This window comes from Gossypium hirsutum, chromosome D11, assembly GCF_007990345.1.
Source record: "Gossypium hirsutum isolate 1008001.06 chromosome D11, Gossypium_hirsutum_v2.1, whole genome shotgun sequence".
Taxonomy (NCBI): Eukaryota; Viridiplantae; Streptophyta; class Magnoliopsida; order Malvales; family Malvaceae; genus Gossypium; species Gossypium hirsutum.
In genome coordinates this window covers 57,534,312-57,552,871 of record NC_053447.1, presented here as the reverse complement: position 1 = coordinate 57,552,871, position 18,560 = coordinate 57,534,312, and the positions used below count along the sequence as shown (strand labels likewise).

The 18,560-nt window shown below is 30.8% G+C and overlaps 2 protein-coding genes across 18 annotated transcripts; one reads left to right on the top strand and one right to left on the bottom strand.

The window, feature by feature from the left end:
• The first annotated feature begins 1,345 nt into the window (after positions 1-1,345).
• Positions 1,346-4,726, top strand: LOC107926749 (uncharacterized). Of its 17 annotated transcripts, none has more exons than XM_041104576.1 (6): positions 1,346-1,763; positions 1,914-1,999; positions 2,705-2,821; positions 3,556-3,652; positions 3,731-3,789; positions 4,337-4,726. In XM_041104576.1, exons 4-6 carry the CDS (start codon positions 3,620-3,622, stop codon positions 4,578-4,580), a joined length of 336 nt encoding a protein of 111 aa, XP_040960510.1. In that variant the 5' UTR covers positions 1,346-1,763; positions 1,914-1,999; positions 2,705-2,821; positions 3,556-3,619; the 3' UTR covers positions 4,581-4,726. The 17 variants fall into 17 exon arrangements, 11 of the variants coding, with proteins under 11 accessions (XP_040960510.1, XP_040960508.1, XP_040960505.1 ...); XM_041104574.1 differs by having other exon boundaries at positions 1,502-1,763; positions 1,952-1,999; XM_041104575.1 differs by having other exon boundaries at positions 1,509-2,202.
• A 6,401-nt stretch (positions 4,727-11,127) lies between these two features.
• Positions 11,128-12,443, bottom strand: LOC107926752 (auxin-induced protein 22D). The gene is made up of 3 exons (XM_016857675.2): positions 11,971-12,443; positions 11,573-11,875; positions 11,128-11,477 (listed from the first exon to the last, which is right to left on the bottom strand). The coding sequence occupies exons 1-3, from the start codon at positions 12,141-12,143 to the stop codon at positions 11,402-11,404; spliced, it is 552 nt and encodes a 183-aa protein (XP_016713164.1). The 5' UTR covers positions 12,144-12,443; the 3' UTR covers positions 11,128-11,401.
• Positions 12,444-18,560: the final 6,117 nt, after the last annotated feature.

Sequence of the window (18,560 nt, the reverse complement as noted above, 5' to 3'; positions counted from 1 at the left end):
GGTTTTTAGTTTAAGGTATATGGTTAATTTAATATTTAAGGCCGGTTTAGGAGTTCATATTTTAAGGTTTAAGGAGTATGGATTTAGGGATTATGAATTAGGGATTATGGTTTAAGTGTTTGGATTTAAGGGTTAGGGGTTAGGGGTTTAGGGGTTAGATGTTAGGGGTTAAGAGTTAGGGATTTAAGGTTTAGGGATTCAGGGGTCGAGTTAAGGTTTTGAGTTTAGATTAATTATTTTTTAATTTATATTTTAAATATGTTCTTATATAATTGTAAAAGAGATAATAATAAATCAAATATATTGAAATTATGAGTATAGTTTAAATTATTTAAGAGATATATAATAGATAGACTTTATATGTATTGAATGGTTAATTTAGGGTTTACTTGAGATTTGTTAAATGATAAAATTTTATACAATTAATTAATGCTTTTATATTTAAAAAAATTTAATCTAAACCATTTGATATATTTAAATATTAGTTTAAATAGAATTAATAAATAAGTTAAAAAAAGTAATAGATTGATATGGATATTTAGGTATAATTATTTATTTTGGAGAGGACCAAATTATAAGAAAAAAATACAAAAATAAAAATGATATGGATATATAGGTAATTATTTAATTTAGATAATTCTAACTTAATAATTAATTACAACCATTCTATCATTTGTTTTCTTATTAAAATACACAATATATATTTATTTTGAGAGTACTTGTTTTTTTTATTTTATAAAAAATCAATTTATAAAAAAAAAAATTTTAGCATAACAAAACGGCGTCATTTTGTTCAAAATAAAATAATATTTTGCGGCGTTTTTATAAAAAATGCCGCAAAAGATAAGCAATAGCGGCGTTTTTATTAAAAAAACCCGCAAAAAAATCAATTTTAAAAAAATCAAAAAAAAATTTTTGGCATAGCAAAACGGCGTCATTTTGTTCAAAATGAAATAACGGCGTTTTTTTTAAAAAACGCCGCAAAAAATAAATCAATTTAGTAAAAAATAAAAAAAATTTAGCATAGCAAAACGGTGTCATTTTGTTCAAAATGAAATTGCGGCGTTTTTATAAAAAACGCCGCAAAAATAATTCAATTTATAAAAAACAAAATAAAATTTTTTTAGAATAACAAAACAGCGTAGTTTTGTTCAAAATGAATTTTTTTGTGGCGTTTCTAAAGGTAAGCAATAGCGGCGTTTTTATAAAAAACGCCACAAAATAATTTTACTTTAAAAAAATTGCCCCCTTTTAGCATAGCATAGCAAAACGGCGTAGTTTTATTCAAAATGAAAATTTTTTTGCGGCGTTTTTCATAAAAACACTGCTAAATGTAAGCAATAGTGGCGTTTTTATAAAAAACGCCACAAAATAATTTTACTTTAAAAAAATAGCCCCCTTATAGCATAACATAGCAAAACGACGTAATTTTATTCAAAATGAAAAATTTTTTTGCGGCGTTTTTCATAAACAATAGCGGCGTTTAATTTCACTTTAGCGCCATTTTAAAAAATCCATCTTCCGAAATTCCCAACTTTCCCCCCTAAAATCCCTAATTTCCCACAACCAAGAAAAAAACCCAAAAGCTTATTCAACTGATCTGTGTTTCTTCTCAACTGAAGCCAAGCCAGTTCTTGTTTGTTCTTCATCTTAAAACTCTCAAATGGATAAAAGTGGTCCAAAATCAAAGAACCCAGAACCAGGAAACCAAGGAAACGATGAGAAAAAGAGCAAAAAGGGATTGCGGCTATTAGCTCGAGCAGGTTCTTTTTCTTGTTCCTTACTAATGCAACATATTCTGTTTTTAATATCTCACAAAAGTAACATTGCAGACACTATTTTACAATTGTCTAGTGTCTGAAAATATGGATATTTGTAGGGATTGAACTATGTTGGTTCAATGTGCTTTTCAGATTACGCATTTGTTCCTGTTGCTTCTAACGTTTTGCAGTTTAAATGCATGGCTTGTGTGGCGAAGATTACGGCATACAGCCTTGAGGTAATCAATATTCATAAGCTTATATAATTCATTAAAATATTAATTTCTAAGCCTTTCCTTTCAATTTCCAAAAACCAAAACTTGAACTCCACTCCGACAACACACACAAACGCCTCTCACATTTCTGCTTATTTTTAGGGTTCATTTTCTCTTCTTTTATTAACCTAAATTTCATTTCTCCATCCCAAAAATCCTTGGATCAGGTAACTTCTCCAATAAAGCTCATTCAGTTTTTTCCTTTAAATGTTTTTGCGGGTTAAAAATCAAAATTTTTTACCGTCCATTTGTTCATCTAAAACTTTTTTGATCCTGGGTTTTGTCTAATATTAATAAAAAATCTTTATATTTGCTTCAAATTAAAAATCTCTTCTGCATGAAGAAAAGCAGCAAAATTATGATTGTTATTTTTCCGGGAATCTTGTTGTTCATTCTTGTTAATATTAATCTAAAATTCTGATTCTTTCCTTGTTTGGTTGGTTTGATAATGTGGTGCTTAGAATTAATAATAATGATGTTTTTGGAATGAAGTTCTAGCTAATGTTAATAGTTACAAGCCTTTGTGGGGGTAAAATATTCATCAGCCTTGAGGTAATCAATATTCAAGTTACATACATATGATTAGAAATATTCATAAGCTTATATAATTCATCAGCATACAATATTGGCATCTGCTGACCCATTGTTTTGGGTTTGTTGTTGTTGCAGGGAAGTGAGAAGCTCCTTCAGCTAGTCTCAAATTACTCCATGGTTTCAAATTTTAAGAGATAAGCATGGAGAAATGTCGATCACCCACACTAATTTCCTGTCCTGAACAGTTCTATGGTGATGATAAATAATTTGTTTGTGGGATGAACTTGCCTAATGTCTTATAGGTTTAAATTATTATATAGTAAATTAGTATATAGAATCATCGCTTGCTTTTTCAAGCAAAGGTAGATGCAAAGGCACTACTTTAAATTGAATAATGCATTTGATTTAGATGTTTATTGTTATTATTTTCTTGATTTTTATTATCGCTCACATTCCATGTGTCTTAGAAAAAGTAGATTGTCCTTAATAGAAAGCTCATCTGTGAAGTTGGTTTGCGTAACCTCCCTTACTTTTACATAATTAAGTAAACTCTATTTTGTCACCCTATCTTTTCCAGCTGTAGTTACAGTCGAAGTCGCAGCATATCCAATTTAATAGTCCTACCGTAAAGGTTTCAATATCTTAATTATCTCTTTCTTTTATCATTTGGCATCTACGTTTTGAATTAAAAAAAAACAGTTAAATTTATTTCATATCTGTCATTCTAATTGCATATCTCTTATTTTTTAATTCATCAATGTCATTCTAATTTGTTTATCATTAGTATTGTGTAAAAAAGCTTATCTTTCATATTCCTTTCATCTGCCAAAGGTTTATGTTTGTTTGTTTAAATTTTTAGCTTAGTTTATACTTTATGCTTTAACTATTAAATACAATTACAGTAAGTAAATTAAGGCCAGTGATATTTTTTTTATTATTTATTGTGATTTGAGCTTCTGGCATTTTATATTATTGATTCTGAATAGGTCTGGTGCCAGCTCCTGCTGTAGTGGTGTTATTATTTTGAACAATCTATACTCTATAAATAGGATGCTGTTATCTGCCGTTGTGCATAATTGCAGAGTATGTTTAGATTCCATGGACGTTTTACAATGATACTATGAATGAGTTTTACAATTTTTCTACTTATTTTTTGTGCAGGGTAGTGATGCCTTGTCAATGGCTGAAGGACAAAATGAAATGCAAAAGCTTTTCAAGGAGTAAGCCACTTTTTGCATTAGAACAAGCCTATATGTCTGTTGAGAGTACTTGTCATAATAAATTGTTTGCACGCCCTTTGGTTCCATGATTGAATCATAAAAATCAGTTAATTGGCTTTTTATGCTATTATCTCTTTAACTTTCTGAATGGCCCTTCCACTTTGATATTTCGTTGATGTAAAAGATGCTGGGAGCTCCACATTGATTTAAATGTGTTTTTAATTTATTTACTTATAGTGCTCTTATCCCTTTCAGTAACAGCCAAACTCCAGTTTTCTGTCTTAGTCTGAAGTTATGGTAAGTTCTTAATGTTAGCATCTCCCTTAAAATCTGTCTTGGAGGATACTAAATGGATTTATTCTATATATTGAGGTTAGAAGCACATGTATATTAGACTTGAATTGTTTTAGATAATAATTCATTTGGTAGTATTCTCTAGTTTTTTGGATGATCAGAAATGTGCTTGATATAGTCGTTCACTTAAATGTCTTTCTAACTGTTTCTTTTTTAACCTGACAATTTCATTGTTTGTCTTAAATAATTACAGATATGGCGCGACTCCATTTACTCTGCTGAAAGGGATTTTTATTCAGGGTCCCATCTTTGTGTCTGAGTCACAAAAAAGACTACCTACAGAAGATAAAAGTGGTGCTGGTTTCAGAATTCATGATAACAATGAAGGAGAGGAATCCGCGGCAAGGGGAAGTGTCACTGGGAGATTTAATATGGCTCAAACTCCTTGGGGAAACATGGTGGCCTACAGTGGTATGCCTATTGCTGTGGTTGTCTGATCTAGCAACTAGTTCTCTTTTTCGGCCTTTTAAAGATTAATTAGCATTTGGAGCAGAATTATGTAGTTCTGTGGATTTTATTTGTCGATATTGTTTCTGGTTGTATTATTACTTGTGTTATTAATTTATTATTTTAAATTCTAAAATTAAATTCATTAATTTTTATATATAGTTTTAAAGTTTAAAATTTTCATAGAAAATTTAATTTAAATAATATTTTTTTTATTTATCCTAAAAAGTATATTTAAAGTTCAAATTTAAAAAATAAAATAAAATATTTATCATAAAAATAAATATTATTTGATTAAAATATTTTCTTAAATGTTATGTTTTTAGTGGCGTTTTTGCTAGAAGCGCCGCTAAAGGTTATGACCTTTAGTGGCATTTGTGACAAAAGCGCCGCTAAAGTTCATGGTCTTTTATCCGACAAAAGTGCAGCTAAAGGTCATGGTCTTTAGCGGTGTTTGTGACAAAAGGGCTGCTAAAGCTCATGGTCTTTAGCGGCGTTTGTGACATACGCGCCGCTAAAGGTCATAGTCTTTAGCGGCATTTTTTCATATAAACGCCGCTAAAGTTAGCGGCGTCGTCTGTAGCGGCACTTTTTCCAGCGCTTGTGAAAGCGCCGCTAATACTTTTAGCGGCGCTGCCTAAAAAAATGCCGCTAAAAGTCTATTTTGGTGTAGTGATTTTTAATTTTTTAACTGACAAAGAATCCGAATTCAACTAAAAGCTCCAAACTTAATGGGATATTGGTACTAAAATGAGCACAAATAGTTCGAGAAATGTTAATAATTGTTAATAGTTGTAATTTTCATTCAAATATGCTTCATATTTTATTATTTGTAAAGAATATATATTTACTTTTTGCCATAGTAGTTAGAATTGATGAATTGAACTAAGTCCTGTTTGACAATTAACTGATAGTAGATAGTTGATTGCAGTGGTTGGATTGATAAACTGATTCTATTAGCTATTTATCTATGTGAAAAATAGAAAATCGATAATGACAATGTATCGCAAAGAAAAAAGAGAAAAGTAAAGAACACAGATTTTTACGTGAAAACCCTTTTGAAAAAAAACCACGGGAAGAGGAGAAGATAATTCACTATGTTGAATTCGAATGGTTAGAAGAGGAGTAGACTATGTCTATTTATAGGTGTGTAAAAACATATTCTAATCAAAATAAAATAGAAGTAATGCAGTAAGGTTAAAACATCTTATTCAAATCAACATTAAACAAAGGAATTATACTTCTATTCGAACTTCTTTTGCACACTTGTATTTTATTTTATCATGAATTTGGGTCACATCTCCAACAATCTCCATCTTGACCCGAATACTTCAACAAACAAGTTCTTCATCATGAACACTTAACAAACAAGTTCTCCACCTCTTCCATAAAACCCTTTAAGGGTTTAACTTCAACAATGAACACCAACCAAGTTTTAGCAATGCTCAAACTTGGTTATGGGAAGTGACTTAGTCATCATATCTGCAGGGTTTTCATAAGTACTAATTTTGCTCACAACAATATCACCACGAGCAATAATATCACGAACAAAATGATACCAAACAACAATGTGCTTTGTTTTCTCATGAAATATTTGATCTTTTGTAAGGAAGATGACACTTTGACTGTCACAAAATATTGTACTGATTTGAAGGTCTTCATTGAGTTCACTAAAGAGTACCTTCAACCAAATGGCTTCTTTACAAGCCTCAATAGTCGCCATGTACTAAGCTTCAATGGTAGACAAAGCGACTGTAGTTTGCAAAGTGGCTTTCCAGCTAATTGCACAACCTTTGATTCTAAAGACATAACCTGTGAGAAATCTTCTTCTATCAAGGTCTCTAGCAAAATCGACATCAACATACCCAGTGACTCCATCTCTAGTTCTTCAAAATTGCAAGCAAACATCAGTAGTACCTTGTAAGTATCTTAAAATCCACTGAACTACTTTCTAATGTTCTTTACTGGGATTCGCCATGTATCGGCTAACTGCACTGACTGCATATGATAAATATGGACGTGACCAAATTATAGCATACATGACAGATCTTATTGCACTAGAATATGAAACATGGAACATGTGACATGTACTCAATCTCATCATTTGATTGTAGACACAAAGCTGATGAAAGCCTGAAATGAGCTGCTAAAGGAGTACTAACAGGCTTAGCATTTTGCATATTGAACCTGTAAAGAACTTTCTCAATGTACCCCTTCTGAATTAGGTACAATTTACTTATTTTTTTATCTCTAAGAATCTTCATACCAAGTATCTTCTTTGCTCGTCTCAAATCTTTCATCTCAAATTCTTCACTAAGCTGGGTTTTGACCTTTCTTATCTCTCCTTTATCTTTCGCTATTATCAATATGTTATCAACATAAAAGAGTAGATACACAAAAGAACCATTACTATTTTTCTTAAAATAAACACAACTGTCAAATCTACTTTTTTTGAAATCATGAGAAGTCATAAAGGAATTAAAACTTTTGTACCACTATCTTGGTGACTGTTTCAAACCGTAAAGGGACTTTTTCAACAAGCAAACATAGTCCTATTTTTCTAAGACTGTAAAACCCTCTAGTTTTTGCATGTAAATATCCTTCTAAGTTCTCTATGCAAAAATATAGTTTTTACATCTAACTGCTCAAGGTCCAAATCATGCATGGCTACAATACCAAGCAAAGCTCGAATTAAGTTATGCTTCACAACTAGGGAGAACACATCTGTGAAGTCTACACCTGGAATTTGATTGTAACATTTCGAAACAAGCATTGTTTTATATCTGGGTTCTTCAATTCCTGGAGCCCCCTCTTTATTTTTAAACATCTATTTACAACGAACAACCTTTTTGCCTTTAGGAAGTTTCACAAGATCCCATGTATTGTTTTTGTGGAGTGATTCCATCTCCTCTTGCATAGCAAAGATTCATTTTTCTGAGTCTTCACAGCTAACCGCCTTAGAATAAGTAGATGGCTCTTTGTTTGCATCTATATCTTTAGCCACATTTAAAGTATAAGCAACTAGATCAGCCTCGGCATACCTCTTTGGAGGTTTAATCTCTCTTCTAGTTCTATTTTTGGCAATAGAGTATTATGGTGAAGAAGCAAATTTATTCTGAATTTCTGTACTGGCTTGAGTAGTCAACTCTGTTGTGGATTCTGGATTAATCTGATGCTCCACTTGTTTTTGTTGTTCTTTATTAGAATAGTTTTTAAGAGATAAGTAAGGTAGCATAATAGTTTCATAAAAAATAACATATTTACTAAACACAATTTTTCTATTTTCAAGACACCATAACTTCTACCCATTTACACCAGCTTTATAACTAAGGAAAACAAGTTTAATGGATCTCGGTTCCAATTTTTCATTATCAACATGAGCATACGCAGAACACTTAAAGATCTTTAAATCAGAATAATTAATAGGGTTACCAGACTATAACTCTTGTGGAGTTTTTTTCTCAATGGAAACGGATGTAGATAGATTGATCAAAAAACAAGTAGTAGAGGCTGCTTCGGCCCAAAACGAATTTGGTAAGTTGGCATTCGTCAACATACATCGAACCTTCTCCATGATCGTACTGTTCATTCATTCTGCAACACCGTTTTGTTATGGAGTATGACGAATTGTCAAGTGTCTCACGATCCTTTCTGACTTACATAGTTCATTAAACTGATCAGAATAGTACTCTAAGCCATTTTCTATATAGAGGTGTTTTATTTGTTTTCCTGTCTATTTTTCAATCATAGTTTTCCAATACTTAAATGAGGAAAACACATCACTTTTCTGATTCAGAAAAAATGCCCAAACTTTTCTAGAAAAATCATCAATAAGTGTTAGCATATAATTAGCTCTACCTCTCGAAGGCACTCTGGATAACCCCCACAGATCATAATGAATATACTCCAATGTTCCCTTCATGTTATGGATTCCTCTGGTTAATCGAACTCTCCTTTTCTTCCCAAAAACGCAATGCTTACAGAACTTTAGTTTGCAAATTCCTTGCCCATCAAGAAGTCCTATTTTGCTCAATTTTGTCATGTTATTCTCACTCATATTCCCTAGGCGCATATGCCAAAGTCTAGTAATATCATCATCTAACAAGGAAAAGGAAGCGACATCTGCATCACCAGTAACTGTAGAACCTTGCAAAACATATAACTTGACAGTCTTTCTTTGCCCTTTCATCACAACGAGGGAACCTTTGGAAATCTTCAAAACCCCACTTTCAGTTGTGTGTTTCTACCCTTTTAAATCAAAAGTACTCATTGAAATCAAATTTCTCTTCAATTCTGAAACATGTTACACGACACTAAGTGTTCTGACAACTTCGTCAAACATATTAATTTTAATCGTTCCAACACCTGCGATTTTGCATGAAGCATTATTTTCCATCAAAACAACACCTTCGATTTTACATGAAGCATTATTTTCCATCAACAGAACACCTTCATACACTGTTTCGTAAGTTGTAAACCAATTCCGATTGAGACTCATGTGGAAGGTGCAACCCGGATAAATGATTAACTCCTCGCTCATTTTAGAATTGTTGACAGATGCGACATCGTTGTTGTCTTCTACAACATCAGCTTGACCAGATTTTTCTGGTTGTTTGTTGTTTTGATTCTTAGCCTCCCTTTTGATATTATTTTGTAGCTTAAAACATTCAGATTTAATGTGTCCATTTTTCTTACAGAAGTTACAAGTTTTACCTTTGTTTGAAGACTTCGATCTTCCCTTAGATTTACCATGAGGATTCCGTTCTTGTGTCCTTCCACGATAATCATCAAAATTCTAATCTTGTTTCCCACGAACAATGATACCTTCTCACTGAGAGTCTGGTTTAACCACGAGATGCTTTATCTTATCATACGAGGTCAAAGAATCATAAATCTTATCAACTGTGAGAGGCTCGCAGCTATACAAAATCGTGTCTCTAAAGGTTGAATAAGACGAGGGCAACAAACAAAACATAATCAACCCTAGATCTTCTTTATCATACCGAACCTCCATGGACTCAAGGTCCGAAAGAATTTCTTTAAACACTGTTAAGTGTTCGTGCATAGACGCACCTTCCTCCAAAAGATGAACATAAAGACGTTGCTTCATATGCAGCTTGTTGGTTAGAGTTTTTGACATACATAACTGCTTCAAGCTCTTCCATAATGCAGCGGCGGTCTTCTCCTTCATCACATCCTACAAAATTTTGTTAAACAAATGTAGATGTAGTTGCGTCAAAGCCTTTCGATCCTTACGCTTCTTCTCTTTATCCGTCAATGTCAAAGACATCTTATCTATCCCTAGCAAGGCATCCTCTAGATCCATCTGTGCAAGAACTGCCTACATCTTAATCTGTCAAAATGCAAATCTGGTGTTGCGATCCAACAGCAAAATTTCATACTTCAGCGACGCCATTACCGTGATCGAGATAAGCAACCTGGAAAGCTCATATACCAATTTGTGAAAAATAGAACATTAATAATGAAAATGTATCACAAAGAAAAGAGAAAGAAAAATGAAAAACACACAAATTTTTACGTAGAATCCTTTTCAGAAAAAACCATGGGCAAAGGAGAAGATAATTCACTATGTCGAATTCAAATGAGTACAAGAGGAGTAGGCTATGTTTATTTATAGGTGTGTAAAACTATATTCTAATCAAAATAAAATAGAAGTAATGCAGTAAGGTTAAAACACCTTATTCAAATCGACATTAAACAGATGAAGTACTTCTATTCGAACTTCTCTTGCACACTTGTATTTTACCACTTTTATTTTATTTTATCATGAATTTGGGTCACATCTCTAACAATTTAAAAATGTTTTGTAAAATTTAGTTGATAGGTGAAAGCTGATATGTGCTCAATAATAAATAAGGATATGCTACAAATAAGAGCACGTGGCAAAGTGAGTAATTTTTGAGCAAGCATAGTAAGATATGTCATTCCACATATCTCATTCCCAACCAGCAGTGAAAAACGTTGCCACGTTGCCCATCGAAGGTGTTAGCTTAACAAGTTCTTGCAAATCTCCATTCACCAAACACTACAATTAGAGGGTTTGACTATCCAATCCTCTATTTGCTTCCAAATCAGCAGAAAAAAAAGAACCCCTAAAACTCTATTTACCAAACACTCTAAAAGTCAGTAATTCGATTAGTATTATAAATTTGTAAAAATCCAGTTTACATAATTTTATTATTATAATTTATGAAATGAATATTTGTGTTATTATTTATTTGTATTAATTATTTAGTAATTTTATTTTAATACTTAAAAAATTCTTAATTTGTTATAACTAACAAATTCGACTACGTATCTAACTCTTCCAATATTATCTTTAGGAGACAAGTAATAATTATTAATTTAACTTTGTTAAGCAAATTGCAAATTATTTCTAACTTTGATGTGAAATGCCTTTATGGAACTATTGAAAATTAAGATTTGTGTGTCTTATCATGAATTTTAAACTCTAAAATGTCCATTTTCCAGAATATATACTGATCCACCATCTGGGTAAATACCCAAGGAAAAGAATTACAAAATGGGATGAATCCATCCTTTTAATTAATAATATAATTTTCCTTGTTACATGATACATGGAAAAAAAAAAGGAAAATCGTATTTCCCTTTGTACAAATTCCACGAAAATCAAAACATGCCAATTTCCAAACTATACATGAACAAAAAATGTTTCTTTTTCTTTCTTGCCAATCAACCCAAAGCAAAAAAAAAAAAAAAGGACCTCAACTTATTTCTGAATCATTTGTAAAGTGGCTTCGAAATTGTCAATTTATGGGTTATTTTGTTTTCATACAACACAGCCCAAGCCTCTTGCTTCTGATCCTCTCACGATCCTCAGCCTTTTGCAAGCATTAATGAACATTCTGCATAGACAAAACATAAAATTTGTAAGCATTTATTTTGTTTTAATTAAAAAAATTAATGAATTTATATATATAAAATGGGGTAAAGAACTTACTCCCATGGTACATCTCCCACCAACATCCAATCACCATCTTTATCTTCATAAGTAGGCACAAATTCTGATCCATTGTATCCTTCCCTTTCTGAATATTTACCAACTTTGAACTTGAACATGTCTTCCATGGCCTTGAACAATTCTGGGTATCCTTTATAAACCTTTAAATCAATCTTTCTAAGATAAGGAGCTCCATCCATGCTAACTTTGACATACATTCCACCCGTTTCAGCCTCAGTTTTCTTTGTTTGAAGGCTGTTTTTTCTGTATGATCGGATCGGTGGCCACCCTACAACTTGTGCCCTGCAATATATACATATATGTATATCATCAGTAATCATTAATCAATAAAAAGAAACTATACAAAAAAAACATGGATTTTTTTCCCATGTGCTTACTTGGTGGGTGGAGCAGTTTCTTGGTCACATTTTTTAGCAGCTGCAACACCAGAATCATCATTCATATCAGGCAAGGCTCTTTTGTTACTGATCCTAATAGACTCCTCCGATGAGCCTGGTAGGCCTAATCGGAGCTCCGTGGCATAAAGGTTAAGATCTTTCTCAAACACCATGATTGATTGAACGTTGATAGCTGATTGATTGGTCGATAGATCGATGTATTGAACTGTGGTTGATATGTATATATTTGGAAATGTTGCTATGAGTTCTGCTATATATAATTCAAGAAAGGGTAGATGATGATGAAGAACATACGCAAGTGTTGAAGCCTTAGGAAATTTCTATGATACTTTATAGATGGGAATATATGGCGATAAAGGTATGTTGAGTGCATGAATTTGGACATGGGGCAGCTAAGATGTCTGTCACATGAACAGCATAATTTAGGCAGCTGTCTTAAAAATAGAGGGACAAGGTTGGGACAAAGGTTTGGCCGCCCATATATATATTGAAGTCTGTGATATCAGAAAAGATCAGACGGTTTCAGATGTATTGATGAGTTTTGTAGGGAACAAATCTGGAGCATTGGATGTAATGACTGGTGGGTAGATTCGAAGTGACTTGGGTTGAGTCCACATGGGTTGTTGTTTATGGGTATGACTTGGTTTAGTTTAGGGCTTTCATTTGATACATAACTATGGGTAACCATGCATGTGGGTATGGTCTCCTTTTGGAACCATTACCTCATATTGATAAGGACATGGAACCACATGAATGCTTTCTTCTTTTAAAAAAGATAAATATGTTTGGATGAGAAATTTTAAAATATATTATTTCTAAATTTTAATATTTGCGTTTGAGTAAATAATTTTTTTAAAAGACTTAGATTATTGAATTTTCATGGGTTAAAAAAATAATTACATTAAAAATAAAGAACATAAAAGATATGCAATATGAAAATTTTTGTATTTGTAAAATTTTAAAAATATTTTAATAATATAAAAAATATATACTAGGATTAAATAAAATGATATTTTGCAGTTTAAACTTTTTTTTTATTTTATAGTGAAAGTATTAAATCAAATAAGATTATGAGAAAATTTTAAAAAATTAACTTTTTATTTTATAGGATGATGTTATGCGTCTTTTTTTTCATAAAAGAATTATTTGATTTAATAACAACTCAATGAAATTGTTATGTATCATTAATTAATATTTTTTTAAAATATAGTCGATTAATTACTAACTCGATTGACATGAATATTGTTGTCAATGTAAGAACATGTGAGTTCAAGTGTATTAAAATACATTATTTTACTATTTAAGAGTTGAAGAAGAGTTATAAATGATTTTAGATATTGTACATAAAAAAGTAACAGATCCAACGAACCAACTAATAAAAATGAGGACTGCAAGAGAGTTGTTAGAAAAGAAACATGGCTTTAGATGAGGATGAAAGGGTGGAAATATTCTGGCTAATCTCCAAATAATTATGATATGACATAAAGATTTGACAAATTTGTTTGTGTTGGGAAATTAACAAACAAAAATTTGCTAGACCTATTACATTTTTGGAGCTAATTTTGATAAAGGGAAGAGGGTATATTGTTTAGAAATTAAATTTGTAATCGGTGTTAATTAAATATGATATTATAAGATGTAATTTTGATTCCAGGCATGCAGCTCTATGTATTGGCGAAGTGGAGGTGGTAAGAAAACATGGGCACCTGCACCGACAATAGAATCGCGTTGGTTAATATGAATCGCATATGCGTTGCTTTCATGGAAGCACACGAGCGTATCAATAATGCACACTACTTTAGACTTTGAAATAGTCGTCACAATGGTCCACATCTATCAGCAGCTGTGGTTTTTTCTCATACATCTTTGAGCTTTTAAGCTACAACTCATAAGGTTTGGTAAAGGTGAAGGACCACAGGCACACTAAGGGTCCACAATACTTTGCATTCATTATGTGGTTTTCCCTTCTACTCTGCCTGGTCTCTCCTATTGATGCCAGCCAATCAACAACCCCACTCCTCTCTTTGGGTTTCAGATGATTGAAATTGAATCATATTTATCCGATGACACTTTTTAACAGTAATTGTTTGGGACAATTTGGGTCCCATGAAAACCACCCAACTCATTTTTCTTAATCACCATTTGCCTAATTGCTTCGTTCATTTTCTTTTTATTAATTTGGACATCTCTATTTTCCTTTGTTCCCCAACAAGTGAGCACAACTCAATAAATTATGCTTGTATTTATCAAATTCTATGAATACTAGGCAAAGATGGAAGCATCTTCCTAATATTTTACATTTCGATATTAATATAATAATGGTCTTTAGGTTCGTTTGATGCCTGATGAACATTCACCAACTTAAACTGCTAAGCAATCATTGTAAATAAGTGGATCCATTATATTGAGATTCTACTTCACACAATAATTTACCCTATAGCCAACAGCCTTGATCAACTTGGTTAGGATATAGGATATTTTGATTCCAAAATTTAAATTGGAATAACATTCTAGTCCAATACAACGTTTGGTAATGAAATAGATATTGTTAGTAGGAAATCTTACTACTTATTAAGTACTAGCCCTATGAATATATAGTAGGCTTAACCTTTAGAATCATGTAGTAGAGGATAGATATAATCCTATGGAAATTTTTATAATGAGGGTTTGAAGCTCTTGTATTTGAGATTGATTAGAATAGGGTTTTTCATCCTTTAAATAGATGTAGTCGAAACTCTTGTATCATTCAATTTTCAATATTAGTGAATTTCTCGTCCTCTGTCCATGGTTTTTTCCCGAAAGAGTTTCTACGTAAAATCTATGTGTTTTCTTTTTCTTTTTCGTATTGTTTTACAGTAGTGTTATTGTTATTATCTACGTTTATTATAACAAACTCTATAAATAAAGATGATTGTTTAGCTTTTAAAATTAAATAGTAAATGAGATATAATCCTTGTGACTTGTAAAAGAGAGAGAGAGATAATCCTTGTAGGATTTTTTTAAACTAGGTTTGTATTAAAGTTACGAGTTTAGTAAAATGCTATTTATTTTGGATGTTGGACATAAGCTAAAGTGTCCAAATCACATTAGATAAGTCTGGTTATTTTGTGTTGATCTTGTGATAGTAACACTTGTCTACAAATTCGGAGTAGCTCTTTCTATCTTTAAAAAGAAAAGAAAAATCTAATATAATCGAGTGCTTGAATGAGGGATCTAGAGAATAAATATCATTTTTATAAAAATAAAATAAAATATCATAAATTAATTAACTAGTTTAAGTAAAATTAATAGAAAACTTCAAAATTTATATGAAATTTCAAAGGAATTTAAATAACTCATTCTTCATTCAAATTCTAGTTTTTATTTTTTTTAATTTCCTTAATTTTTTATTTAATAAACATGGCACTACTAACATTAAAATTTATAAACTCCACGAGTAAAGTCAAGAAGTTAACAAGTGTCTTATAAAAGTATAGTAAAATATTAAAAATATATATATATATTTTAAAAAGGACAGGTAACAATTTTTTAAGACTACTTGTGAAATAAAAAAAATACACTCAATGTTAGTATATCAAATACTAACCCTATAATAAAATTCTTAAACAAAATATTACCATTTTAGTTATATTTAATATAAATATATTTTTGTTTTCTATTTTAATGACATTGATATTATTATTTTTTTCTAATGATACTCATATTGCAATATATATATCCATATCACGGGAGTGATCCACCTACACTAACATAAAAATTTAAGTGGTTTTGTACCCTTTTAAAACTTTTTATATGATTAGTATTTTAACAATTCAACCGTCACACTTCATACTTAATTCATATAGATTATGCACGTCAAGCTTGGACTAAATAAAAAAAGTTCTAACTATTCATTTTATGTAAAAACAATCAATCGTTAAATATATATTAATATAGATAATATTTCAGATTGATATGATAAAAATATCAAATCGATTTAAAAATTTACATGCATGACAAATAAAACTATATTGATAAATATATTAATCATATAAAAAGTTACGAAATGTTATAAAACCTCTTAAATTTTACACTGATATAAGTAGATCCCTCCCCATAATATCATCCATCTTCTTTTATAAATATATTTCATTTAATTTTCTTTTATATGTAAGGATAATGACATATTTACCCTATGAATAAGACATCCTAACCATAATGGAAAGGGATGAAAGAAATATGGGAAGGGGATTCATTGCATCTAAAATTTTCAATCCCTTTCTCAATAAATTCCTTGTAAGGGTAGGAGGGCGACAATTCACCCGTGAGCTTTGCATTGCCACGTTTACGCCTTAATTGCCAAGATGTGCGTCGGATTTCTTGATAGCTACTTCATCATACATATCTATTGTTTTTTAGACTGACTTCTGATAGGTTTAATCTCCAATTTAGTACCCATTATTTTGTAGTTATATATAGAAAGGGTAAATCTCAAAATGATACATGAGTTATGATTTAATGTGCAACCGTATATATGAACTTTAATTTAGTACAATTATACATATGGAACTTTAATTGTAGTTCCTTTTTTCTCCAAGCCGTTTGCTTCTTATCTTTTGTTTTGCCTAGCGGTGGTGCCAACCTTCGGGTTGGCTATCGCCCGCCTTTTTCCCCTTCCATCAACCCTTTCTTTCTTTCTTTTTCTCATTCACTACACATGTCTTCTCTCTTTTCAATTCATAGATTTATTTTGTGGGTATCTTTGTTGTCTTTACAAGTTGTGATGGACAGTTGATGGTGGCTTGTCGTTAGCTAAAATTCCACCGACCACCAGTAGTTTCTCTTGGAAAGTAGGTGGCTCTTCGTCAACTTCTTAATCTGTTTCTGTTTTGAAAGTGTTTCAGAATAATAAATAATTTCATGAGTCGATTTGGACTTGTGTTGTCTTAAGTTTTATATGTTTTTTTGTTTGTTTTCCATTGTTTAATAAGTCTTCAGTTTTAGAAATTTTTGTCTGCTCTTGTAGCATGTTTTTTAGTCTTACTTAGGCATGTAATCTTAATTTTACAAGTGATCTTAGGGATGATTTTGTCGTCATCCTCTCTAGTTTGGTGAATGCTCGATTCTTTTGTCGATTTTTACTCTCTGCTTGGACCATCTAGGGTTGATTTCCTTATCGTATTAAGTGCTTGCAATCACTCTAGATATGTCGTGCTTGAATTGTACAAAGCCAATTGTCAACGTGTCATAATGTTCTGTTGATGCTAAGGCTAAAGCCTTTGTTGTGTTGATAGAGCTTGTCCTTCATCATTTACAAGGAGCGAGTTTGATATTTTTTCCCTTGAATTGTATGGTTCCATTAATTGAATGAATTAATGAATTTACCGTTTCAAAAAAATTATTGTGGTTCAAATATATACTTGAAACTTGAATTTTGATATAATCATACACATTTAAAGAAATAAATAGATCAATTTATTTTTATATTGAATAAATATAATTATTTATGTATGCAATATATAAACGTAAAATGATGTTATATCAATAATTGCGTTAATAATGTACAAGAATTTGATCAAATCAAAATTTCACGTATAAAATTGCACAGGATCAAAGTTTATGTATACAATTACACATTAAACCATAGTTAATGTATAGTTTTGGGATTTATCCCTATATAAGAATAATACTTATTTGATACGTAAATGATTGAGTTTTTTTAATTCCACAAGTAGGGTTAAGAGCTTAATAAATGTCCTTAATTGATATTTAAAAAATAAAAAAAAATGAAACACATTATGATTTTTTTACCCTGCTTGTGAAGTTAGAAAACTCTACCGTGTGTATCAAATAATAATCCTAAAAAATGTATATTAATTATTTTGTTGATATATATACATATATATATGCTTTATCAAATATTATATACCGTTCACCCTCTCTATTTTGTTTATTATAGAGTGGTTATTGTCATACACCAATAATAACATGTTATTATAGATTGTAAATTTATCATGGAATTCATATTGTGAATTTCCATCAAATAAAAAAAATGAGAATTATGTTCAAAAAAGAAAGAAAGCGAGAACCAAATCATCAAAATTAAAAGGCATATAACATGTGCATGCATTATTACTCTTATGCATATTTTATTTTACATTCTTTCACATGATTAACTATGAAGTTCATAAATCCAACAAGTTCATTTAACTGGTATGAGTTATCAAATTAAATTAATTAATTTATCACAAGTTATTAAATTCAAGTAATCAATTTATAAGTTTATGATGTTTTAAATTTATTGTAGAATATTTAATTAGTGAATTTAATAGTTTATTGACTTGATATATTTAATTTCACTTATTGAAAAGTATTTTCATTTAATAAATATAATTAATAGATTTTTTTATGTGAAATTTAAACATTTTATTGAAATAATATATAAATTATGTAACACCCCAAACTCGACCTAGACATTATGGTCGAATCTGGGAGTGTTACGAAGAAGAGTTTTGAAAACGATCTTGATACGTTAAGTTTCTCGCATTTAATTGTTTACTAAAGAATCCACTTTTATCAAACATATTGGT

Excerpts from the sequence above, each read along its gene's own strand:
- LOC107926749 (XM_041104576.1), top strand. The coding sequence starts at position 3,620 with ATGCTGTTATCTGCCGTTGTGCATAATTGCAGA. Across the intron at positions 3,653-3,730 it reads CCGTTGTGCATAATTGCAGA|GGTAGTGATGCCTTGTCAAT; the intron begins GTATGTTTAGAT and ends TTTTTTGTGCAG. Across the intron at positions 3,790-4,336 it reads ATGCAAAAGCTTTTCAAGGA|ATATGGCGCGACTCCATTTA; the intron begins GTAAGCCACTTT and ends AAATAATTACAG.
- LOC107926752 (XM_016857675.2), bottom strand. The coding sequence starts at position 12,143 with ATGGTGTTTGAGAAAGATCTTAACCTTTATGCCACGGAGCTCCGATTA. Across the intron at positions 11,876-11,970 it reads GAAACTGCTCCACCCACCAA|GGCACAAGTTGTAGGGTGGC; the intron begins GTAAGCACATGG and ends TATATATTGCAG. Across the intron at positions 11,478-11,572 it reads GTGGGAGATGTACCATGGGA|AATGTTCATTAATGCTTGCA; the intron begins GTAAGTTCTTTA and ends TTGTCTATGCAG.